This window comes from Macrobrachium rosenbergii, chromosome 1 (genome assembly GCF_040412425.1).
Source record: "Macrobrachium rosenbergii isolate ZJJX-2024 chromosome 1, ASM4041242v1, whole genome shotgun sequence".
Classification (NCBI taxonomy): domain Eukaryota; kingdom Metazoa; phylum Arthropoda; class Malacostraca; order Decapoda; family Palaemonidae; genus Macrobrachium; species Macrobrachium rosenbergii.
In genome coordinates, this window is record NC_089741.1 from 48,541,813 (window position 1) to 48,568,533 (window position 26,721).

At 34.8% G+C, this 26,721-nt stretch overlaps 1 protein-coding gene across 2 annotated transcripts; it reads right to left on the bottom strand.

The window, feature by feature from the left end:
- Positions 1-383: 383 nt before the first annotated feature.
- Positions 384-25,281, bottom strand: LOC136835288 (cyclin-dependent kinase 10-like). Of its 2 annotated transcripts, none has more exons than XM_067098636.1 (10): positions 25,129-25,281; positions 21,489-21,590; positions 20,057-20,129; positions 16,754-16,928; positions 12,828-12,930; positions 9,004-9,103; positions 5,646-5,743; positions 3,924-4,053; positions 2,571-2,789; positions 384-1,394 (listed from the first exon to the last, which is right to left on the bottom strand). In XM_067098636.1, the coding sequence occupies exons 2-10, from the start codon at positions 21,582-21,584 to the stop codon at positions 1,171-1,173; spliced, it is 1,218 nt and encodes a 405-aa protein (XP_066954737.1). In that variant the 5' UTR covers positions 21,585-21,590; positions 25,129-25,281; the 3' UTR covers positions 384-1,170. The 2 variants fall into 2 exon arrangements, with proteins under 2 accessions (XP_066954737.1, XP_066954826.1); XM_067098725.1 differs by having other exon boundaries at positions 16,754-16,924; positions 25,129-25,262.
- Positions 25,282-26,721: the final 1,440 nt, after the last annotated feature.

Sequence of the window (26,721 nt, forward strand, 5' to 3'; positions counted from 1 at the left end):
CATCTGCACTTTAGTAAAAGTAGCGATGCGGTAAAACTTTTGTGAAAAATGCTAATGAGCACTCATCAAAGTTATCAAATGTCACATTTTTCTCTATGGAGTTAAACATTAAATTAATTCTCACCACTCTCTTCTGTCTTTTGCATTTTCTGCCTGGATTCCCATCTGGTCTACAGCTTTTTCCTTTGATTTTCTGCAACTTCCAACTGGTCTTTGCCCTGATACTTCTGTACATATCTATCACTTACTAACTAGTTCCCACTCTTCTCATAACATACTCAAGCCACGGTCATGTGGTGCCACTTATAAAAAATGAATGCTTAACTACTTTCAAATTTGAATTGCTTAAATAAAGATACTAAGAGGTTAATAAAACTCCTGTGTCTTAAAAAAATTTGTTCCTTCAGGAATACAAATCACTGCCTTTTATAATATGAGTAACCTTCAGCGTGAGCTGAAATGGTCACTGAACTTGGTAAACTGGTGGTAAAGGAAGGGTGAGTGGAGGAATACAGTACCCCTTCACTCACCTACTGATACCAGCAACTTTTTCTTCAGCCATCATAGAGTACAGCATGCTTCCAACATCAATCCATGTGGCCACAGGACTGGATGAGTAGTTAGAGAGAGAGAGAGAGAGAGAGAGAGAGAGAGAGAGAGAGAGAGAGAGAGAGAGAGAGAGAGAGAGAGAGAGAGAGACCTGAAGTGGCCACATGGATGCCCAAGTATGTCTTGGTCCTCTACCCTATCAGAAGTTTGGTAACAGAAAGAGGATTGGTGGCTTCTCATGCCGCTGGACCCTCCAGTTTTCTTCCAACACAAGAGTAACAAATCCTTTTTATATCGTCTTATTAATTTAAACCATTGATTCCTTTTTAACTGTGGATAACACAACTTTATTTTCATTTGTTCTCTTTAAAATGTTATTTTTCACTTTCCTGCAAACCCTACTGAGGTTATAAAACACTTACGAGCTATCATTTTGATAAAAACTAAGCTAAACCCAGTTTTTCATATATGCTTAGATACCTGTATAAAATTATGACAATCATTTCATTACTGTAATTTTAAAGTGTAATTTCCAAATTTTTTCAGTTTCCACAAAACATAAAATCCAAATGAAAACTACATCTTATATACTCAACAAGAAAAGTAACTAAATTAGACATCTCACTTCCTAGCGAGGGAATTAAGAAGTTCTCCAATTCCTATATTTGAAGTGGACAGTCCCTCGCTCATTCGATCACCTGTATATAAAGATGGCATTTGTTGATTTAATACCTGGGTTATACTAGTAGCCTGAGAAGATGTCTGGTGCTGGTGCAGGTGTTGGTGTTGGTGTTGTTTGAGGTTACGGTGCTGAGGAAATGTCGGCATCATCTGCGGGTCACAGGCTGTATGAAAAATATGTACATATAATTAGTTATGTTAGTTGAATAAACTGCCACAAAAATTTTACCATATAAATCATAATATAACCTATAGATGTTTGAATTTAGTTCCCATAACAAAAATCCTATCATATAAATAATAATACAATACAGTATACAGGTGCAGAATCCTGTTCCCATACCAACCATACAGTACAATGAATCATAAATCCTATATAAAAAATTAAACTAGAGTATTAAATTTAAAGTATTTAATATACTACAAGCCAGTAGAAATTCTAAAGAGGCACATCCAAATTTCAGGTCACATTCCCTTGATTTCTTGTTATCTGTCCCTGAAAATTAAAACTAAGAGATGAAGATTAATCTTAATTACATTAAGGTATGCGACACCTTTCTCGCCAAAAAAAAAAGCCTTTCAAATGGCAAACAAAATCTAATTTGCATCTAAATTAAGTCAGGCAAAGATGAATATGGAAACAACAACCATCCATCACCCTGTGTTCCAACAAGAGTACTATTAATATATTTTCTTAATTAACCCTTTGGGAATTTCTTTTGGGAGGGTTGAATCTAACTAAATTCATTTGTGTTAAAACAATGGAGATTTGCAAACTGTTTCTGCATCACACAAACGCTGTAATACCTTTTCAATTATAGATGCTGTATATTACCAGTACTGCTATTTATGTCAGTTATGGAATTTAAAAACCAGAGAAAAATAAAGAAAATTAGGCAAAAACTTTTATGATTTTCCATTTTGGACTGGCACGATAATAATTCTCTTCCATGGGAGATAGAGTTGCCACCCCGCTACACTCTCCAGGTGTCATCCCAATTATACCCAATATCAATATATTTATGATTAATTTTTTCTTATAGATAACACCACCCCACACCAACAGAATCTCAAGGGGTCAAATTTACTTAACATTATTTGACGTTATCAGAATCTCAAGAGATTAAGGACATTCTCTCCACTCATGAATATGCACATTACTATTACTGCATCCTACATGGTATTAGTGGCTATCCTTTTTCCAGTTTACAGAGACACATAAACTTAAGTCATATTCTTTAATTTTTTGTAAATATGGGAAACATCAAAGAAAGACAAAGTTGAAAATATGGATAACTAATAATGACTGTCTCCAATCCTTAATTGTATGGTATACTTACGTAGTGGATGCTCTTTAAAATATGAGCTACTGAGACATTCATCAGCAGTAGCTCTTCTGTTTGGGTCATACATGAATAGGAAATTCAAAAGTCTCTGGCCTGAAGGTGATAATGCTGGGAACTTTGTCTTTAAATTGTTGTATGGTTGCTGCTTTAATGTAAAACTCTGTATCGCAGGTAACTGAGAGAAGTCTGGCCAAATGTTGTCATTAGGTGTTCCTGTAAAAATACTCAACTTGAAATCATTCAGATATCTCACACAGTTTCAGCCTTAGTGTTCAAAAGCTAATGACAAAATTGCAGGTTCACCATGTGCAATAAGTACAAATAACTATTTCATATTTCAAAAGAAGGTAAAGAAAAAGAAAATAAAAACCATCTCGTACATTTAAAAATTAGTCTTTGTTAAAATAAGTCACCCTTACAATTCAGACAAGATATAATTATACAAGTATGAGAATGGGAAATACCACAGTACTGATTGGCATTCAGTGGCCTAAGCACTTCATGATGTGAAAGAAATTATCCCCACTCTTGTAACAATCCACCTACTTTGCCTTTACATTTTTCACTAAAACTATTCTTAAAAATTTTGTTTAATCTTCAATCACTGATAATAACAGTGGAAAACTAACTACTTACACTTAATGTGAAACATTTTGAGACCTGCCCATATACACAATATATTTGGACCTAATACTAAAATTTCAAACAATGATTCTATCTAATGGTGAAGAGGGATGAAGAAAATGTGAAACTTGAGACCATAACCAAATCAACCACCATGATAAAATTCAACTATAAATGAACTACAAGTGAAATATGAGACAATTAGTTTTGTGTATTAAAGATGTCCTCCATACAAAAGTATAATTATTCCTTCATATAAAATACTTTACACACAGCATTAAACATGCACTTGTTTGACATACTCTGCAGTGGAGGAACTGACTTATTTCCAAAAGCTTAATGATAACTGATTGTTGGAGTTATATATGTACAGTAAACCCCCATATTCACGTTCTCACGATTCGCAGACACACCTATTCACTGATTTCTCTAAGGAACATATATAAACATTATTTGTGGAAAATTCACCCATTCATGGTATTTTTCACTGAGAAATATAAACACTACAAACACTACAAATTTTTATTTTACAAAAAGACTCTAGAAACAAATCTCAAAAGATATTTACATGAAGCATCTCATAGCAACTGAAAACTAATATTTATTATTTTAGTATGTCTTACATTAAAACTGACATCAAGACTGTACTTTAAAATATTATCTTAAGGTAAAAGATATGTGCACTGTAGCTAAAAAAAAAAAAAACTGAAATCACATTCATACCCAGCAAATTTATAATGAGGTTTATCTGATCAATCTCTGACTGGCCTGGCAGTAGTGGTTTGTGTAGCAGAAGTTCACCTAAGATGCAGCCAGCTGCCCACATATCAACTGCTGTTGTCTGAGTCTTTGCCTAAGGGATGAGAATAAAGACTGTAAGTGATGTGTGGCTGTCATTATCAGAAATTAATTACCTTCATTTCCATAATTAATCATCTCCTTAATGGACCTCTTGATAAAATATTTTGATATGTTGCTGTATTGACTGGGAATAGTGAAGAGAACTTGTAAAATCTAGCGAGAGTTTGAAAGTATCTTTAAAAAGAGAAAGTTGAAAGTGAATGGAAACATTCCAATCTAATGGAAAGAAAAATAGTCATTCACACTAGTTCCCTATTATTCCAAAATGCTACTAAAGCCTCCTCATAGAAGGCGGGTTTGTTCTACAAGTAGCAAAGAAGACAGAACAGAACTTTTCTTTGAAGGAGCTAACTGGATGGAGACTAAAAATAAAAAGACCTACAAAAGGTGAAGACTACTCCTGATGTCCAGCAATTGACCTGGCAAATCTGTTGAATTTTATCAGGATTAAAGCATTTTCTAAGACTTGAAAGAAATAAATGCTAAATGTAGAGCCAAGTAACCCTAGTTAAGTTACAGTGTGCACTAAAAATCATTTTGTTTTAAAAGTGATCCTTAGGCATGATCCTTGGGAAATCAGTAATGAATGTCATGAATGCCTTCCAAATATTCACACTAACTACCTGAGGATAGTTCTACAGTCTCTGAAACTTATCCTGAAAACATGTATATAATAATGGACACATAATGGTGATGTGGTCCTCTTGCACATAAAGAGAAACCAGTTTAACACAAGCCACCAGGAAATCACCATTTATGGAACATCTTTGAAAAGACTTTGGTTCCTGTAATTTCAACAAAAACATTTAAAAACCAGATACTTATTATTTTTCTTTATAAGAAACTGACTTTTGAGAATCATATATTTAATACTGCTTCCTCTGCTTCTAAAAAAGGAGTTATCTTAAAGCAAAGTTTTGTGCCATGTTTTGTACCTAATTATATGAGCTCTTGTTCTCTTTTCCTTGCACATATTCAAATTTGTTTTTCCCTTGCATGCTCATTCTCAACTTATATTCTTCACTAAGTTCCTCGTTGGGTGAGTGGGTTCCGTTCTCAGCTAGCACTCTGCTGGCTGCGAGTTCGAATTTCCGACTGGCCAATGAAGAATTAGAGGAATTTATTTCTGGTGACAGAAATTCATTTCTCGCTATAATGTGGTTCGGATTCCACAATAAACTGTAGGTCCCATTGCTAGGTAACCAGTTGGTTCTTAGCCAAGTAAAATAAGTCTAATCCTTCGGGCCAGCCCTAGGAGAGCTGTTAATCAGCTCAGTGGTCTGGTTAAACTAAGATATACTTAATTTATATTCTTCACTATTTTTTTTATGTGTATACTAATGATATTCAATCAGATTTAGTTTTGTTCTTGCTGTACCTATCCACTTACACAAGTAAGAAATGTACTGCCTGTATAAAGCCAGTGTGTTGGCAGAAGGTGAGTATGAATGCTCTGCTATTGTCAAATATGAATTATTATTCTTCTCATTATAAATGTAGTTAGGCACTCAGCTTACTGTGCCCAATACAGCAATAAAAACATGATTTCAGGAATACACAAGAAAGCCTACAGTGTCAACAAACCTGAAAGAGCAGCTCTGGAGCACGATACCACAGTGTAACAACTTGTGGTGTCATTGGAGACATTGGATACCCTAACTCTCGTGCTAATCCAAAATCAGCTGTAATTCAAAACAAACCAATATTAGAATAAATATGCTTTGTACAGAAATACAACTTTCAAAACAAACTGCTTTCAAAATTCAAAACATCACTAAGGTTAATATCAAACTGACCAGCACCTCCAACCATATTGTGACCAAGTCTTGTAACCAACAGGAAATGACAGAAAATGGTGTATGTATAACTATAACGATGAAGATTAATGTTATCCCCTATTCCTTCAAGAAAATTAATCAACCTATCAAATACAGTAACGCCTGCTCTGTGGATCAGGCTTTCTGATAAGTAACACTGTATATTTTCCCCTGCACTTGAATATTTTCTTAGATATCTTCCAGCTAACAGCAATTCCACATACAGCATTTTCTAACCTAAACTAACCTGTACTTTACACTTAACATTGACTTGAAGAGATTTATTTAAGCATTTTCTAACCTAAACTAACCTGTACTTTACACTTAACATTGACTTGAAGAGATTTATTTAGATATGTATAACATCTAAAACAGTAGCATAACTAAAAATAATCATAATAAATGTAATGGATCCATACAGAAGTCTGTTGAGTGAGGGTATTCTCGATTTATTCCTTGGCAACCCATACATATCTGGACTGATGATATGGTAAGTTAGTTGATCAAGAATACTTTTGCTTTTGCATCCTGGTCAACATATTAAATGGTGCAGTTTTATGTCGAGAGACTCTTCTAAGATTTAGGTGTAACTTTTGATAAGAAACTGACTTTGAGAAGCGTATACAAAATACTGCTTCTACTGTTTTTCAAAAAGTTTGTATTGTGAAAAATTCTTTTTGAATGTCAGGTGATGAATCTATTATATATACAAGTTTTAACTCTTTTCTTCATCTTTGTTTGGAGTACTGTTCTCCAGTATAGTCTTCAGGTGCTGATTCTCATCACAAACTCTTAGATGGAGTTATGCCATTAGTAAAGTTTATTTTGCCAACTCCTAATGATGACTTGTGGCACAGATGTAAAGTGAGTTTACTACGTCTGTTTCATAAAATGTACTGCAACGGCAAACTTCCGCTGTACTCTTCTTTAACTTGCCTAGCTGTTTTTGCTCATAACACTAAGCAGGCTACTGCTGTAATCAATGTATTTTTTTCTTGTATCAAGTTTAATACTATTCAGTTTGCTAGGAGTAGGGCTACCCTGCTTTTTCACGCTTCACTTTTTCGCTTCATTATCTTGTGGATTTTTGTGGTACATATCTTTCACTTTTCTGCAGGAACTTTCACCAATTTGCTGATTTCTTCTATGGATCGTATCTCTAAAATTATGACTAATTTGCTTTTTTTATAGAGCAACACAATTTATTCATTAATTACTGTATTTTTTCATATAGTGTTCATGACTAAATACTGATTTTTATAATAAAAATTATTTACAGTGTACTTATTATGATTTACTGTGTATTGGTTAAGCTCATTCCAGGTTGGGCCCCAGACTGAGCATAACAATTGTAGATACAATACGATACGATATGATTTGATTCTATTCTCTCTTTACGGGTAATGTACGATGTATTTGCAATATTACTGTAGTGTTTTGGATGATAGAGCATATTGTACAATGTTTAAAATATTTGTTAATTATTTTCATTTTATTTTCCGGTAAAAGCAGACTGGAAAATAAAATGAAAATAATTAGCAAATATATTGTAAATACTGTACAATATGCTCTATCATCCAAAAACACTTTACAATAATATCATTTCAAATACAACTCACATTGCCCTTAAGAGAGAGAGAGAGAGAGAGAGAGAGAGAGAGAGAGAGAGAGAGAGAGAGAGAGAGAGAGAGAGAGAGAGAGAGAGAGAGAGAATATAACTAAACTGTACAATTATGCTCAGTCTGGGGCCCAACTTAGAATGAGCTCAACCAATACATTGTATATCATAAGTACACTGTAAATCGTTTTTACCATAAAAATCAGTACTTTGTCACGAACACAATATGAAAAAATACGATAACTAGTGAGTAAATAATGTTGCTCTAAGAAAAAAATAAATACAGTATTCTTCTGATTATTTTACTTTATTTCCAGTAAAAGCAGACTGGAAAATAAAATGAATTGTAAATATTGTAAATATTAACCTGACATATATATCATCCCAAAAAACCTTTCTACAATGTATATAATGTTCAATACATCTTGTTACCCTTAAATTAGAGAGAGCATACACCTCTCATGTACTCCCAGTCTGGGGACCAACCTGGAATTGGAAGCTTGATACTAGATACATTACTACATTATATTACTGTCAAATTATTTTTATCATAAAATCTGTGTTGTCCTGGCTTAATAACTGAAAAATACAGCAATTAGTGAATACTGATGTTTGCTCCCATCAGGAAAAAGTGAATCATTGACAATTTTAATTGTATTACTATAAAGAAAACGGGAAAACTTCAATACTATGATTGAAAACGGCTATGCTTATGCATACAGGGATTTGTAAAATGTTGTAAGACAGATTTATTTAATTTGTATTAAAACATTTGATTGGTATCTTGCTGTGTTTAGCAATGTATTCAATATTTAAAAATTAGTAAATCATTGTTATAAGCATTTTTAAAGTGACATATTACATAGGTATACAGCCGTAAAGGAGTACTAATCTAAGATGACTTAAGATGTTTTGGGATGATGGTTTGGGGCGTATTTTTGTTTGAATTGGTAATAAATTGTTTTAGTATGATAATTTAGGGTATATTTTTGTTTGAACTACTAAATTAGGCAGTGAACTTTTAAAAAAGACATTAGTTTACTTGAGTTTATTTGATTTTCTTTGGTATTTATCTTACGCTGTTTATCTTATGCCTCTATTTTTTTTCCACACTGTGCTGATTACCAATTTAAGTCCTTGGACTTGCAGCACTTTGCTTTAAAGATAACAATAACAATAATAATAATAATAATAATAATAATAATAATAATAATAATAATAATAATAATAATAAGTGATATAAAATAGACAATATAATATAATCTGCACCTAAGGGATGATTAATTTTAACAGGCTTTCATAGCAATATTAGGAAAAATAACAGTTTTAGCAGTACCCTACTCTAGTAGTATATGTGCAACTTTGTATACAATGGGAACAGAAATTAAGGATGGAGGGCAAAGATTTTCTGACATGATTTTCAAACAGACTTTGACAAAAACCTTATCTTGGTCTAAAGGAAGCTTAAAGAACAAAAATAATTATAGGCTATTTTATTGTAACTTACCTATCTTTATGGTGCCAGTGTTAGTGAGTAAGAGATTTGATACCTTAACATCTCGATGGACTATTTCTTGATTGTGAAGATATGCCAGACCTTTAAAAACCTGTACATAGTAATGACATATGAGTACCTTATGATTTTCAGAGTACATTAAATTATATGACACCTTGACTATTACATAGAAAACAAATTGTGACAACAAGCTTTTAAGGGGTGACTGGCTATTTTAGTGTAAAAAAAAATCATAAAAAACTGTGAATTAAGGGTTGAAACTTTAAATATAAATACAATTACACACTATTGTTGTTTTTATGTACTCTAAAAGTATAACTGTCCTGAGATATGACATCAAGTCATTATATTTACTATTTTTGTTGTAGCATTCTCAATATTTGGTCAATATACATGAATTTTTTTCGAATAGCAAAGCATCTAAATGCATCTTAATTATCTAAATATTAAATTTTAGCCGCATCTGCAAGCCCTGAGTGAATAAATATTCAGTTACAAATATCAATTTTATTTTTATATTTGGAAATATTTTGTGTAAGTTACCTAAGCAATATCAACAGAATATTAAAATTTCAATGAAACAGGTGCCAGATTTCCACATGAATATTGAGAAAAATAATGTTTGAAATATTTGCCATAAGTTTGAGGACTCATAAAAATATCTGAGAGCAGGCCTTTACTAGGTATGCTTGTATTTTATATCAATTTTATTTTTAGTATTTGGGTAAAATGAGCATTGTGGTTGAGTAAATAGGGACAGTTTTTGCTACAAACTGATGTTTGTAGTGACATGTAGTTCATTCAGTTAGCTGTTTTTAAATTTCAATTTTTTGCCCCCAATATCAACAGAATACAGGCACCAATAAAAGAAAAAAGAGTTTGGTACAGTATATGATTTAGCAAGTGGCACAATAACCTCATCAGCTTTGTTGCAATCTATTCCAACATGTGTGCCAGGTTTGGTACAGTATGTGATTAGGCACAATCTTTTTTATTTCTCGGTCCAACTAACATCCCCTTATTAGGTTGCTTTCTCAAACAATCAACAGGATATTCTTGTAATGGACTGTCCTCATGTCCCCATGCCCAACAAATTCCTCCCAGGCTGTGATCCTCATTTTCCTGGAATGTATGCCAAGAAATGACAAATTTGTATTTTTCATAGCTAACAAACCTGCAGTCTTAACATAAGATAAATTCTTCTAGTGCCAGCTGGAAACTGGTAAAGAGCATGTAAAATTGTATAACACTGAATATGTGGCAATGGGGTTCGGCCAATGGGATGAGAGAAGAGGCAACGCCGACCTCCTCTCACCCATGATGCCGTGACGCATTCATTTTTCTTCATGAACCCTGCAACATTGATCACCTCACATCCCCAGTCAAAGCAGCTACGTAAATAGTACCTTTGATGATGAAATTATGCTGGAAGTCTGACAAAAAGAAATTAAAATTCAGTAGCTTTTGTACTAAAGATGCATGGGCAGGAACAAAAATATGATGTTGCTGAAAAATAATGGCAGGAATTTTGCCTTTACAAGTTGATTTGTAGGAGGACAGCCTTGAAATTTGTCCAGTATTCAGGCAAATTTAAAGTATATAGTAAAGAAAGACCTTCCCTCTTGAAGTTCAGCCCTCACTGCTAGCATGTACAGTAGTAGTGAAATCAACAGGAACAGACTAATGTAGTCATTGAAGCATTCCATTGTGCATCACTGTAACAGCAAATACTGGACATTTCTTAATGCTCTTGGGTTCTCATAAATTCCAATAATAATTCATCTGAATTCATACGTTCTCAAGGCATTTTTCACGCACACTAATTATGTTAAGTGCCCTTTGTTCCTTTTGGAGCTTTTGGCAGCCTCTTCCCTTGCCCCTGCTGTTCTTTCAGGATTACCATTATAAGAAGACCTGTCTCAGCATTATATATCTGGCCAGGCTTTTAGGCCATGTTCAAGTATGAACTGTCTGAAGGTCTCACTCTAGCAGTTAGCATCACCAGCATTGACAGACCTAGAAAGAATTGCCTGGATTCCATGATGGACCCAAAACTCCCTTAGCCACCAGTCCGAGGATGCACACAGCAAAGTGCTCTTCATTTTCTGGCAAAACAACTTATCCTTTTCTAAGATGAGTTGCCTTCAGATGGGCTTCCTTTAGGTGCAGTGTGAAGTAACCAACTGATTTGTGGTTGACATTCTCTGAGCTCGTTAGAGCAGTACCAATATGAAGTTTACCAACTACTCAGAACTACTGCTCAGCACAAATGCAAATAGCAATACAAAGGCCTTGCACATCACACACTCTTTAACAACACTGACATCGATTTAACAATATCTTCTTAACAATAGAGACAATAAATTCACGAAAGCTCTATAAACATGACATTCATTTAACCCCCTAATTAATTTCTGTTTTAGGCCAAAGACTAGCTACTGAACCTCACAGAAGGAGCTAAATCTTCAGCATGCAACTTCATCCAAGATGACTGGCTCATATCTACTCAGAAGCTTAATAGATTATTGTGGTCCAATTTTTGTTCAAATCATCAAAACGTTTCGATCGGAATAACTTCTGAAATTTTCTGAATTATCAGGTTTTCCAATGCTATATCAGTTGCCAAATGTTTGAACTTCAACTGTATAACAACCACACAAATAATATGGGTACTGAGTGAATAAGAGTCCCTCCAAATATGTCAGCTACCTACAATCAGCAAACATTTCTCTTGAGTGTTGGTCAGTGATCTTCATGTGTGAGTAGGAAAGGGGTCCTGGAATTAGTTAGCTGTACCTGGTACAGCACACCATTGAAAGTACAGAAGGTTCTCTGCAAATCATGTCACACCAGTTACATTTTTTCTACCTTTTAATTTCCATCCATTCCCTAAATCTCTTTTCCAACATAACTTTCCAATGTCTTTAACTTCGTCCTGCTACTCATTTATTAGCCCATAATTTTGAAAAATCCTTTAGGCCAGCCCCATAAGTCTAGAAATATGACTGAATGATCTTGGTTACATGTTATAATAATAAAAATGAGTGTAACTTATTGAAGCATGTCAAAAATGATGGCCTCCTTGTTGTTACAGAAAGAAGGCTAATTTTCACAGCAGCCAAATTTATTTTACCTGTGGTGCAAAGGATGAAGACAACCAAATAAGATGCACTTGGCTGACACATCACTATCAAAGAAAGCTAAGCAAAAGGGTGTTCAGGCCCTAGAAAGTGGAGGTTCCCTTGGCACTAGGTATGTCATTAGGAAGTGACTCAAGAATTCCTTCTTCTAGTGATGAAAAACCACAACTAGACAACTCAGTCTTTCTGGGCAAAAAGTACAAGTAAAATGGAATGTCTGGCACTGTAGCAGAGACATATGCTACTTCCATGACAAACAAAATGTACTTTAAATAAAAATGCTAATATAATCCTTTGAGTCACAATGTATTCTTTTAAATTTGATCAAATTACTGTATATATGTACGGTACTTAATTTAGTATTTATTTTCTAAATACTTACTTCTACATTATATATCTTTTATGCCTGCTGGCATGGAAATAAAAGCTATATAATGGAGAGGTAAAGTTCACTACATGCAGTATATGATTTCAAACAGAATTTTAAATTTCTTATCAATGGAGAGGGCAACAGATTTATTTACACTAAAAAAATACTTTAAATCTATTTTTAATAATGCATCTAAGAAAATGAGTGTTTTTCATTGAAAATATTAACCTCAGAGAGAAAATATCTATAACAATGGATATCAAATTATATTACTGAGAACACACAGAAGATACAGAGCACCTAACCTGTATCATGATGCATTTAACTTGAGCTTCCATAAATGGAGTCTGCATGTTATCTAGTAGACTAGCAAGATCTTGCTCACAATACTCCATAACCAAAAAAATACTGAAAAGAGAAAAAATCCCCAAGCATCATCAAAAAGACAAGATCAAGGCCAGCTCAAGGTACCAGCAACTTCGGGTAGTCACCTGGGGGCCATGTGCTAGCGGGTGCCACGTCATGTATTTGGGATTTTTCAAATAAAATGGAAAAAATGTGAAAATGTTAAATAAAAGGAAATAAAAACAAAATGTTAAATTTCTTGAGTGCAGTAAAATTTTCGAGAACCTGATTATTAATTCTTTCTGTTATGGTGATCGAATACAAACTACGAAAAAACATCTGACAAAGACAAGGAATCCAAGAAGCTCTATATGAACTATCAGAAATGCTTGCTTCTGATCCTACAATGCGACATGAAGCAGAGACTCGTGTAACAAAAGGGTAATGATGAATGTCTGGTATGATGTCTTAGGCAGAGTAAATGTTGTCAGCAAAACTATGCAGAACACCTCTTTGGAACCCTACTGCAGTTTCATTAATGTCACTGGTTACTTAATTAATTATTGTGCAGATAGATACGAAATGGCTCTAGAGTCAGCAAGTGAATAAACTATTAGATGTAAAGCCCATTTTTAGATTTTTATTAGTAAAAGATAAAGCAGAAATGGAGGCTGTTTGAATATGAGTGCACTGACGAGGTTCCAAATGTAGATGATCCAGAAAAGAAATATAAAACTCGACAAAGCTATTAATTCTTTATCAGAGAGATTTGAACAACTACAAAATTTTCAATAACACATGGGGAATTTTAAATAACCTAAAAGATCTGCTGGATAAAAATAAACTCAAAGTAGCATGTCAAGGTTTGGAGGCTAAGTCAAGGTGCCAAGAAAATAGTGATATTAATGGATGTGATCTCTTGACTGAACTGGATACCGCAAAATAATTATTTCATGAAGATGTAAAGTTTCCAATAGAAGCCACTGGGTTCACAGACACTAATAGGTTACAGGATGTCATGCCCAATCTGTGGGTTGCATTAAGAATAATGCTTAAGATACCTATTGTGCTGTAGCCTCCGGAGAGGGAAGCTTTAGTTAACTAAAGCTTATAAAGACATACTTTCGGTCGTCCATGACTCAAGACATTAAATTTTTTGGCAATTTTGTCAATAGAAAACAATCTTGTAAAGAAGATATGTGAAAATGTTTTAGGTAGGATACTGAATGTTTTTCAGCATATGTTCACTTGTTCATACTTTTTATCAGAAGAAAATTCGTTACAGCTAAGTTCTTATCATCGTGAACTTAAGGAATACAGAATACTTCTAAGTTTGTTCAGATTCTGTACAGATTTCAATGCCTTGCTTTTGTATTTGTTTATAATTGTTCTTAACTTATGATTAAATTCTTAATTAGCATATGCCAGTATTTAGTGCACGCTAAATATTGGCACGTGCCAGTTCTTGTCGCGCAATAAATACTGGCACGTGACAGTATTGGGCATGCCAATACTGGCAATCTCAATTCTTGGCAACATTCTAAATACTGGCACGTAAATTAGCGGAACCGGCATTAAGCGTGCTAGTATTCAGCAAGTGCCAGTATTTAGCAAGTGTCAAGAACAGCACGTGTCGAAGAGCGCAGTTAAGCGCCAAGAACTGCGCATTACCATTATTTAGAGGCGCGGTATTTAACATGATACCAAAAACTGGCACGTGCGCATGTTTAGCAAGCGCCAGTATTTAGCGTGCACACTAAATACTAGGAAAGATAGTGTGGCTGGTAACATGATGTTTGGATTACAGTACAGGCCTATCTTATATTCAGCCTTTTTATTGTGTTTGTCGTTGTGGTTATTCTCGTTTTTGTTGCTGCTGTTATCGTGCTTGTAGTTTCTTTGAAAATTTTTCATATGGTACCCTAACATTGCAGTATAAACACGGACATATTCATAAAATACTGCCTACTATTGTTAATTGAAATTTAGTAATTTGTTTTAATTAAAAGTAATCCAAGATCTTATGAATATAAAGGTCTCACATTAGAATGTTCCTCTAACAACAACGAGAGAGAGAGAGAGAGAGAGAGAGAAAATTACTGAGATTTTATGTATCCTTTTTGTCAACAGGTGATCTACAGAATGCCCTAACTCAAATGATTCATTGGCTACTAGCAGACTGGTTTGGATCATCTCATTCATAACTTTTTCAGCTATCATTTATTTTCTCTTATCCCCTTATGTATCTTATAATGCCTTCCTACCATAGCCTTCATTTTCATAGGAATGCTACAGCAGCCTTATATTTGCTCATCACAGTACTGTTATATAATTTGTTACCCCTGTTGTATATATATTTTCATTATAATTCACTGAGAGCAGTTTGATGGTTGTGTGTAAGGCTGAGACAGCCCTATGATTGGTCTGAGTGTGCCATCAGCTACATGCCTACAATTATTACTTTTATTCTCAGTGGTATACGTGGCGTTACATATACTATGGCCATCAGTGCACATACACGTCTGTGTATGTGCACGTGCTTATACTGTACATGTACATTTCATCATATGCATATACATTATATTGTGGGGTCGGAACTAGTACATTAATTACAAGCTACTCTATTTGCAACAGGTAAGGGTGGAAAACTATTTGCATTACGAAATTGATGTGTAGTCTTATGACTCGTCATTGTCTCAAAATATAAGAATCTGATGTGTAGGCCTATGCCCTGTCACTGCCTCAAACTAAAAGAAACTGACGTGTAGTCCTATGTCTTATCATTGCCTCAAAATATAAGAAACTGGTGTATAGGCCTATTCCCTGTCATTGCCTAAAATTATAAGAAATTGATGTGTAGGCCTATGCCCCGTCATTGCCTCAAAATATAAGAGTTTGATATGTAGGCCTATCTCACAATGATATTAAAATTTGAGATGCAGGACTGTTTATGTAGGCCAACACTAATTTTAAAAAAAAGCAAGATGCTTGTATATTCAGGTTGCGCATGATCAAAAGAAACAAAAAAGATGCACAACAGACTAATCCAAGATTTTCATAATGATATTATATAACTTAATATATCTTTTATCGGAGATATCAATTGCAGACTTCACAATTCCATGAACTCAAATCTTGGTGCTCTTTCATGCACGGAGCTCAACATTACTGAATGGAGTCAAATCCATGCCGGTAATCACATGGACTGTAATCAGTGTGACATCATTCCCCTTTCAAGAGCTAGCCAATCACTGGTGTGCAGTGGGCAGGCCTTAGCTGGAAAGAGAGGTGGATTTTGCTACAGGATATCAGATAAATGTTTGTGACCAAGGATCAGTGCTGAGCCCTTTGCTGCTTATAATTTATGAAGGATTTTACAAAGGAATGCAGAAAAGGAGGTTACTATGAGCTGCTCTATGCAAATAGCCTAAGCTAACATTTGAACTGGAGGAGGAGGTGAAATGTTTAAAAGATGGGAGAGTAGTATGGAATGGAAAAAGATTGAAAACACCAATGAAAGCAAAACAGTTTATGGTGACTGCAAAGGAAGCAAAAGAGAAAGGATGTATGACCAGGAAAGTGCCTATGAGAGTGGTATGGAAAAGAGAAGACTAAACACCAATGAAAACAAAAGAAACTATGACCAGGAAAGTGTCTATGTGATTGTTAGGGGAAAGGCATAGGGATGAATTCTGCACCAAAATTACCATGTAATATATGGTGTCATAACCTCTAAATTTGTAAACAAAACTCACAGCTAGGTTAACCTGTGATACCACTTCAAAATAAATTTTAAAAATTCAGCTATAATAACAACTTGTAATTCAAATACAAATCACTCTTAGTAGGTATAAAAATTAGGTCATATATAAAGTTAAATTATTACCTTTCTAAACTTCTTCCAACAACCACCTCCTTCAAAGCAACTATATTGGGATGTTTGCACTTTTGAAGGAGAATAATTTCTCGTAAACCAGATACTGGCATGCCATCCTTTTCCTTTTCCATGCGCATCTTTTTGAGAGCAACAATTTCATTGCTCTTTGAGTCTCGTGCCCTGTCTTCAAGAATAAAAAAACTTACTTATGAGGTCATTAACATTTTGCAAAGGAAATATACAATATTATAGCAGAATGGCTACAGTACGTCTTAAAAAAAGGGATATATTACGTACAAAGTAATGTCTAAAGCTCATCAAGTAAACAGTGAGGCGACTTTTTCTGAAAGGACACCTTCCAGTGATGGCATCAGCCTTAGTTTACCAACACAAAAAAATTTTAATGAGAAAATTACTAATTCTATTCAATAATATTTAATATTTATGAGCAATTTCCCTCTTACATGTAAAAATCAATATCCAACTTGAGATTACATTAACCTCTATCCACAATAAAACCTCTGACCACCACTTTCCTGGTGTGACCATGCATACGTAATGAACCACACTAAAGGGTAAGTGCTAATAAAAGGACACATGGTGTGAAAGAATGTGTTGAGTAAAGATCCAACTGTCTGGATGTAACCATAAATACATAAAAAATATAACAACAGCAACATACAAGCCACAAACACTGCAAGTAAACCTGGACTCTGGGCCAGGTCATACTTTAAAATGTATTTTCATGTATATACTGTACAACTATCAGTGGTATACGCATTACAAGACAACACAAATTTACAAGTACTGTGCTGCATGTACATACAGGTATATATACACAGTTCTTGGGTATATATTTATTTATATACAATCAAATGCTTCATATCTGTATCTAGAATGTTCCCACGGTCACAATCACAAGTCTGTCAGACAGGATTGTCTCACTATGCATGTAGGCAATCCCCGGTTTACGAGGGGTTCCATTCTGATGCCGCATCATAAGCCGAAAATCGTTGAAAATTATAAGAAAACCTTACTTTTAATCCTTTGGGTTTCTAGAAAATTACGTACCCTGCATTTTATTTTGAGTTTTTCATAAAAAAATCCTCCAAATTTTGACCATTCTGCCATTTTGGAGCCATATTTTGATGAATATATTTGAAGAACATCGTAAGGTAGGAATGTTATAACCCGAGCCCACTGAAACCCGGGGACTGCTTATGTATACGGATCTTCAAGTATTCTCAGTCATTTAATTAACTATCCATGCACTGTTGCCCAAGTGTTTGCTTCTGCATCAGAACCTTTCCATAGATTATAATCAACAATTTTTTTATTTTTGTACTGCCACGATTTATTTAAACCCTTTTAATTTTGTGTTTAAGTCTAAGCTTTATGAAATGAAACTAAATAAAGTAATCAACTTTTGTCATCTTTTTTACAGTCTGCATATTCAACGTAAATTATCTGCACCTCGTTACTAACGAGTACTGCTTTTGGTAAAGTGTTTTACATTTGAATTATTTACTGCTAAGTAAGTAAGAAGTTGTTAACTAAACAGCATTCTACAGTGAATTCTCATTTCCACTGATTGCTTTCTTTTCCTGTCTGTTTACTTTATTACAGCAAAGGTTAAGTATATACAGTTAACGGTAATCCGGTTTTACGGTGCTTGTCTCGCGACGAAAATCAGCAATTTTTGGCGCTGATAATAGCCAATTTCCACTTATCAACACCAATAATTGGGTACTGGCGCCAATACATACCTAGCAGAGGCGCCAATAACCAAAAATCTGTGCTTTTTGGTGCCAATAAGCCCTGAAAATTGCCGATTTTCGGTTAGCGGTGATTTTCGGTTATTATCACACCCTTAGAACGGAACCCCCGCCGATAACTGGGAACTGCCTGTACTGCTATAATTCTTAACTTCATTTTGGAGAATCTTTAGGTAATGCATAGTAAACCTGGTGCTTGGCTCTACAATTACCTTATACTGTATTTCCCATATGATTTTCTGAGCTTTACTCCTCAGCATTAACAATCTACTTCTTTGGATCAAAGTAGGAATTTTTTGTATTTTCTGTAAAACAGTCAATTATATTTTTCATACATTCTATTGATTTAGATCAGTTAACTAAATACATATGTTGCTACTAATAAATGTTACTTAATTTCATAAGTACCTTTTATATGTTCTGTACGCTAACAGTGTTTCTGCACTATGACTGCTGTACTTTGCTCAGTGCTGTGGTTTTGTGTACAGTGAACCCCCCGTATTCCTGGGGGATGCGTCCCACACACCCCCGCAAATAGCTAAAATCCGCGAATACTTAAAACCCCTCTAAAAACACTTAGAACTGCCCATTTTGATAGTTTAAACACAGAAAAACCCTGTAAAAATGCATAAACCTGAGTATTTTAATAATAATATCACAAAAAGTGCATTTATTCATGAAAATTATATGAAAATACAGTAATTAGTGAATATTTCTCAGTGAAAAATACTGCAAATGGGCGAATTTTAAGCGAATAATGGCTAGATATGTTCCACAGAGAAACCCACAAATGCGTGAGTCCGCAAATCGTGAGAACACGAATACGGGGGGTTTACTGTACATCCACTGTCCTTTGCTATACCTCAGCTACCTTGTCAAGGCCTTCCAGGTAAGGTCTGTCACACACACTAATGTTCTCTCTCTACGCAGAGCCCCTTCTCCTTTGTAGCAGCTGTCATGGCAAGGTACATTAACCTATCCTAAAAACTGAGATATGCTACAAGATTTTGCCCAACAAGTGGTTTTCCTGCATAGAGAAGAGGACAAGTCGAGATGAGATCAAGGCCTTCTGTAATGTATACTTCCCACTTCCATTCATAATTGGTCAAAGACTTCATCTATACCATTTCTATGTGCTTTTCTAAGTCCTTTTCCTGCTACTCCCACTTCTACTACTACTCAGACTGCTCCTTACCCATTTTCGTAACATGTCTGAATCATGTCATTCTTTGATATTTCCTTTACTACAACAGAAAAACATTAGTTGATTTTTCTAAGCAAGCATCTATACCTGGTTAATACGCAATGATTACTTTACCGACAGTAACTATATGCAAGCAAAACTGCATGGCTTTCAGAGTTGAACAGCTACAGTACTACTACCTTCATCTTCTGATTAAATACACTACTAAGCACCCTTAATACAATCAAAATTACTTTATTTACAAAAGTTTTACTAATTTTTCTGCAGCTCTCTGATATTTATTAGAGCTGAAAATAACTTAAAAAGAAAAGGTTCCAACTGAAGTATACTCACATACAACACCATATGTTCCTTCACCAATCCGATTAAGTTTTTCAAACTCCCCAACAAAGCGACAACTGCCAAACTGGATCAAAGGAAGAAATTCAAATAAACAAGACTTAATTGTTTAGGACTACAAAAATTTTTTTAATAACTTACAACAACTTTATATCATAAGATGTTTACTTATTACTCTGCTGATTGTACATTACCAAATACTGTAAGCAAAAGAAAAGGTGCCACATGTACACCTCTTCCCTGTCTCAAATCACCCTGCCTACTGATGTGAGTGTTCATATAAGCAAAGAATATTGGAAGAATCTTGTTTAGGTGATGGTTAAAATCTCTGCTGAGAGGATGTAGCTTCACAATATAACAGGGAATGATGGTGTGGATGATAACAATTAAACATGATGCCTAGCAACAGCTAAATCAAAAGACAGAAGTGGCTCTGCTTCATAGCAGCAAGTTCCCAAGGCCAATTTCATGGCAAGAACAGTTATACCTTGCTGAAAATACTGGCATATAAACCACTTATCCTGATTTTGTGTCATTTACAGGTTCTAAGCTCAATTTGATCATTATCTTAATCCAGGCTTAGACACCTTTCAGGGAATTCTTCCATTTGCATAGGTACTACAAGGGTTTCAGCCAAGGGGGGTGGTGGGGGGTGGGGGTGGAGTTATTTATTTAATTTATCTTATCAGACTTTTTTATTACCTGAATTTATCTTCACATACAATTTCTAATACTCTGTTTTTTGTTGACTGTGGACTGGACTGTATTAGCAACATTTCTTTAGTTTTATAAAATTGTTTCTGCTTCCATTTAAGGGGGCCAGTGAACCCTCCCCCTTCACCTGCCCACTCATGTATCAGTTTCCATGTGATCAAGGAGCACTGGTAGGTCACCAGAAGCAAGAATGAAATTTAAAATACCATTAGTATGTATGTGAAAATTTCCAATGACAGTCCATCATTAAGTTACCAGTCACAAACATATTATTCAGCATTTTATAAAATTCTGAGCACAGTTTGATTCTCAAGATTTAGAAAATTAATACTTTAAACATGATTTTTTAATTCAAATATATTTACAAGTTATTACTCAACAACAGCTGTGATATTATGAAAGACTTAAAAGGGCAGAACCAGCACATGCAATACTTCTGCTGAAACATACTGACATGGAATGACCTGTTACTTAGGTGACAGGGATTCCAAATGCATGGGTACTCTGCTCCTTAAAGGTTTGTAGCTGTGCACCCAGAATATGACATTCCCTGAATGGCAGAGAGACAAAGCTGGAAGAAAAAGAACTAAAATTAACATTCAGGGGCCAGCAAAAGACTCACAAAAGCCCAGGCCCAGGCCTGTTAAATGACAACAGGATCAAATACAATACAAAAACATAAATTCCAACACCTTGTTGGTTTCATACTCACTAAATGTCGTTCTTGAATTTCAATGGTTTCTCTGGTGCGAAAAGAGACAAGGGGAGGTCTCTTAAGCTGCGTTGAACTACTACTTTTGTCCCCCATATCTCACTGGAAAAATGAATAGAAATGTATGTTAGATTCTAAAATGCCAGAGTTCCATACTGAAAAAAAAAACAGTTTCACTTTAGCCTATAATACTTTCTGCTAACAATGAGAGATACCTCAAAACCAACTATTGATAAATGATTCTTGCTTTACTGAAGTCCTTTTCCTGGAAGGACATAAAGCCTACAGATTAAAACCAGATGCTGGATGTTAAGCTGTCCGTTCAAAAAGCTCTGAATCAGGTTACCTCTGACTAAGTACAAAAATAAAATAAAAAAACAAGCTGTACTTGTTGAAACATACCATATTACTTTGTATATCTGTTTCTGTAAAGGAATAATTAGAACACTATCCATACCCTAATGACCAAACACGTAATTTCACGTATAAATAGTAATTTACATTTTCATATACAATATATGTCTCTGAAGCTATAGCTGAAACTATTGAAGTATTCCAAAAAGAACCGTTAACATATAGATAAAAGTAATACAACTACATCGAATATTTGTTAACTGACTCAGGGAAAACACACAATCTTCATGTAACCAGTAAAAGTAATCTCATTACCAAAAATATAACCAACACCAAAACACACACACTTGTTCACACTTCATAGCCAAAAACTATTCCATTCAAAGGTATGTGGATTATCAAGAATTTCACTGATGAATGGCAGTGATAATAAAAACAAAATGTGCCAGAAATTATACTGTTAGGTGTGTGGGTATTTGAGAATGTACACCATGTTAAAAATGAGTTTTTCATGCTAACATACCAGACTATGATTACTGTTACCTTTGTGCCTTTGAATAACATTCATGAAACCAAGGTGATGGCAATGAAAGGGTCTGCTATAGCCTAGATTTCCGTGGACACAAGTCAGATAGCCACTCTCAAAAACTCGAAATAAGCAAATTTAAAGGGGGGTAAGGGTTCCAGGAAGGGTAAAGGTTCTAGTCAGGTACAATGATGTACTCATGGTTAGGTTAGAATGTTACCTTTGGAATGTACAGTAGCCAATTATGAATGTAGCACTTTTTTGGTAAGGTGAGTTATCTAATATCACAAAGCACAGTCTATAGGCTACCCTACTATATTCTAACCAATCTTCCCATTGTTTCTCTAGTATTTTTATTTCATTCCAGTTTTTTATTTAATTCTAGATGTTGGCCTAGCCTATTCACTCAGTTTCATTTTCCCAACTCTTAAACCCAGCTTATAACTTGAAACCCAATACCTCAGAATAGCCTAGGGCTAGATGCCACAGTAATACTAGACCACACTTTATTTACAAGAAAACATGGAATTTAATACCAGTACGTATACAAAATGGTCAAATGATGATCATTTTGTGATTTTTCCTACCCAGTTAATACAAGGGAAAATTAATAAGAAGTTAGCTATAAATGTTAAATTTTAAAGTATGAATCATTTTCTAAGTCCACCGTAATTGTTTTGCAGTTGACCATTCAGAAAATTCTTGAACACTGGCCAAAGCTGGGCGGTGGTAGATGCTTTTGGCAAATACACTGTTCTTGAGTGTTACAGTAACTTATTTGATTTTTCTGTTGTGTAATAAATAAGTAGGTTTTCAACTAATTACAACTTCATAAATTATGTTATAGTAAGCACATGTTTCATGACTCATCCAGTTTTCACCCGAGTTTCTTTAGTTCATCAGTCGCTACCTTCTATTTAAGAAGTTATGATGGATCTCAAAAATTATATATTTCATACTACAGAAGATGTAAAATGAATCCCCATTCCTAAGGAAGGTAATCCACTCCACTAAAAATTTCTCGTCAGCAAAACAAACCTTGGCTGAAAGAGTCAATTACCAGGACTGGGACAAGATGAAATGTGTGCCTTCCACGGCAATGCCATGGGAGATAGATAGGACCTGGTGTACAAGGTTAGGTTGAGATGAATTTGTGTTTCACACATATGATTTATGGTGCTCTAGGTCAGGTTAAGTTGAGGGGGTCCAAGTTCAGCCAGGTACAGACCCAGTGCCACAAGTTAGGTTAGGTCAGGATGCGTGTGGGTAGGCCTACTTTACTCCATGGCTTTCATGATGCTCTAGGTCAAGTTAGGTGGTAAGGTTTGGTCCATGCTACATTTTCATGCACTGTAATTTTTTTTTTTTTAATATTCTCTACCCAAAAACCCAAGTTTCCCACTTGCATCCCCTATAACTGCTGGATTCACAGTAAGAGAGTCAGGAATTATTAACTTCATATCTACCCAACATGGTTGGGGACCCTTTGGGAACGCAGGGTTTTGGGTAGGGGATGTTGGGAGAAAGACCAGACTGCCATGCTGTTGTTATGGAATGGTTCTGTGCATGCGCAAGTCATCAGGGAGCCATATGTTCAAGAAGGGATTGGCTAAGGATACCTATTATAAAAGGAACTATACTAACCTAACATACCTTACGCTAACCCAACCTAGTAGGCCATGTTACTTAGTCATGGGGCAGAGTCCCGGACCATGCAATGAAGGAAACTCCACTTTTTACCAAAAGCTCCCCTATAACACTCAACATTCTCCACAGCATTCCAGAATGGCCAGCATACAAAAACATATCAATTCTGATGTTAATTATAAGTTAATTACAGTTGACTGATAAAAAATAATGGTAAATTGTTAACAACCAACCAAAATACTACAGGAAAAGTCAGTTTCGAAGGTCATGCCCAATGCAGAGCAACCCCATACTTCTACCTTCTACCCCTGTATCAATGCAAGAGCCACAGTAAAGTATCACTGTAGGCTAGCTAAATTTACTTACCACAAAAATAAAAAAGACTTGGATTCTCACTCTAAAAAATTATTCAAGATATCACACTCTAACACTAGCCTACCTCATGACAGGAGGTTAACCTATTGTTTCCAATTTATTGTTCCTTGGGGGGCAGGGGGGCATAGCACTCTTGGAGAAGTCAAGGATGGCCCTCTATGTGAGGTTAGGAACGTAAGGTCTAGGTTAGTTAGGTCAAGGCATGACATTCTAGGAAGGGTTAGGTTTTTTCGTCAGCGGAACCTTTTCCTGTCGTTCTCAACTGGCGCCCCCCAATACTTCGGTATTATTTTATAAGTTGCCAATACATATGAAACTGTAACCTACATTTTTGAAAAGAGCTCCTCATTCTCGTTATTCTGAACCCCATAAACACTATGCGCAAAAGATAAATAAAAAATGTATCAAATTACGACTTATAGGCTGAGGTAAGACAATACTGCCTCTCCCCCTCCATAGCTAATACCAAATTGTAACCAGTAAACTGGTATTTTTAGGTTCTTTAGTGCCGTATCATTTCCCAGCCATTTTTGCATGAAAAACCGAAAATGGTTTTTCATGTAAAAATAGCTGGCTGGGGTCTTATTGGTAACTTATAAAATTTTACCAAAATTTCTTGGGGGAAAATTTCGGTGTTTCTAAGCCTTTCCATACGTGGATTAGACTAGGTAGGCTTCTTAAACCTTTTCGATATCTAGGAAAATAACGCTAATACACTATTAACTATTAGAATATTACCTGCTTTAATTATGCTAGGGTGCAAAGTGGTACAAAATTCAAATTCATCCAGACAATTCCTCCTCTCAAAATGCTCTGCTAGGTACTTTATTATTCGCTTTCAAGCGACTCGCCATCTCCAACTTCATCCAAGTGTTGTTTTGTTTTGATATTGAAAGGTGCATTTCATTCAGCAAACCTGGTTAAACGTTAACCATTAATGTGTTTACCAAGATTTATATTATGACTTTATATATGCATACAGTGAATTAAAACAGATAAAATAGTACATCTTTAATGACGCCACAGAACCCTTCATGACATTTCAAACGAGCAATAAATCCTAAAAGGTGACAGTGGGATTTAACTAATGAAACGCGCCATTTTTTTCCACAGATACTATTAAAAAAAAACATCGCAAGCAAATCGTGGACATTGTTTGGAAGCTTTCCCTAAATGGAATAGCCGTAAGGGAAAAAGAAGGATAAAAAGAAGAAAATTAAACAATATTTACATGCATAAGTTACACAACAAACAAGGGAACAAATAGACGATTTTGATCTCCCATCACTACAGGAGCAACAACAAACAGCATCTTTTTTTAATCGCATTGTAATATATATTTTTATCAATGAGTCTGGGCTAGATACTGGGCATTTGTATAATTCATTTAAATGACTAGAAACTCAAGCCTCCTCATCCTACCCTATTATCAAAGCATTTTAAGTGTATGATTTCAATTCTTCATTTACTGTAATTATTTTTACTATAATTTACTCGTCAAGTTTCAGTTCATTTGCTCATTTTACGTCTTCAGTGTTAGACACGCAGAACAATGCTGTCAAGCCATGGGTGATCGGTGCATCGCTCAGCTACACACACACACACACACATATATATATATATATATATATATATATATATATATATATATATATATATATATATATATATATATATATATATATATATATATATATATATATATATATATATATATATATATATATATATATATATATATATATATATATAAATATATTATCGCATACACAATTGTTCTGTGCATTAGTGGAGATCTAATGGAGTATTTAAAGTTACAAGCTTTCTTGGACCTCATTTCAATCCAGTTTGAATGGACTGTTTGGTATATATAAAACTCCATTAGGTTTGAATAATAGTCTTTGGATATATATATATATATATATATATATATATATATATATATATATATATATATATATATATACTGTAGGTTTGTGGATCGCTCCCCACCTACTGCCCATCAGTCCACCCGTAAACTGGAATCAGAATCTGCTGGTGTAAGGCTAGCAACCTCATCCGCAAAGATTTACTGTGAAACGAGAAGGCCGCACCCTTCTTGCGCTGCCCCCATTAAAGGAAGGAATGGTATACGGTAAAAAAAAAAAAGTTTCACTTTGTGCCCATTTAATTAATCACAGTGTCAAAGTTACAAGCTTCAAAAGGTGAGAAATGAGATAACAAATGATAGTTAAAGCACAATCTGGTAAGCCACAAATTATATAATTGACAATGTTTTTATTTTAATGATTTCCAGTCTTTATAATACCTGCCAGTTTGGGTGCTTAGACT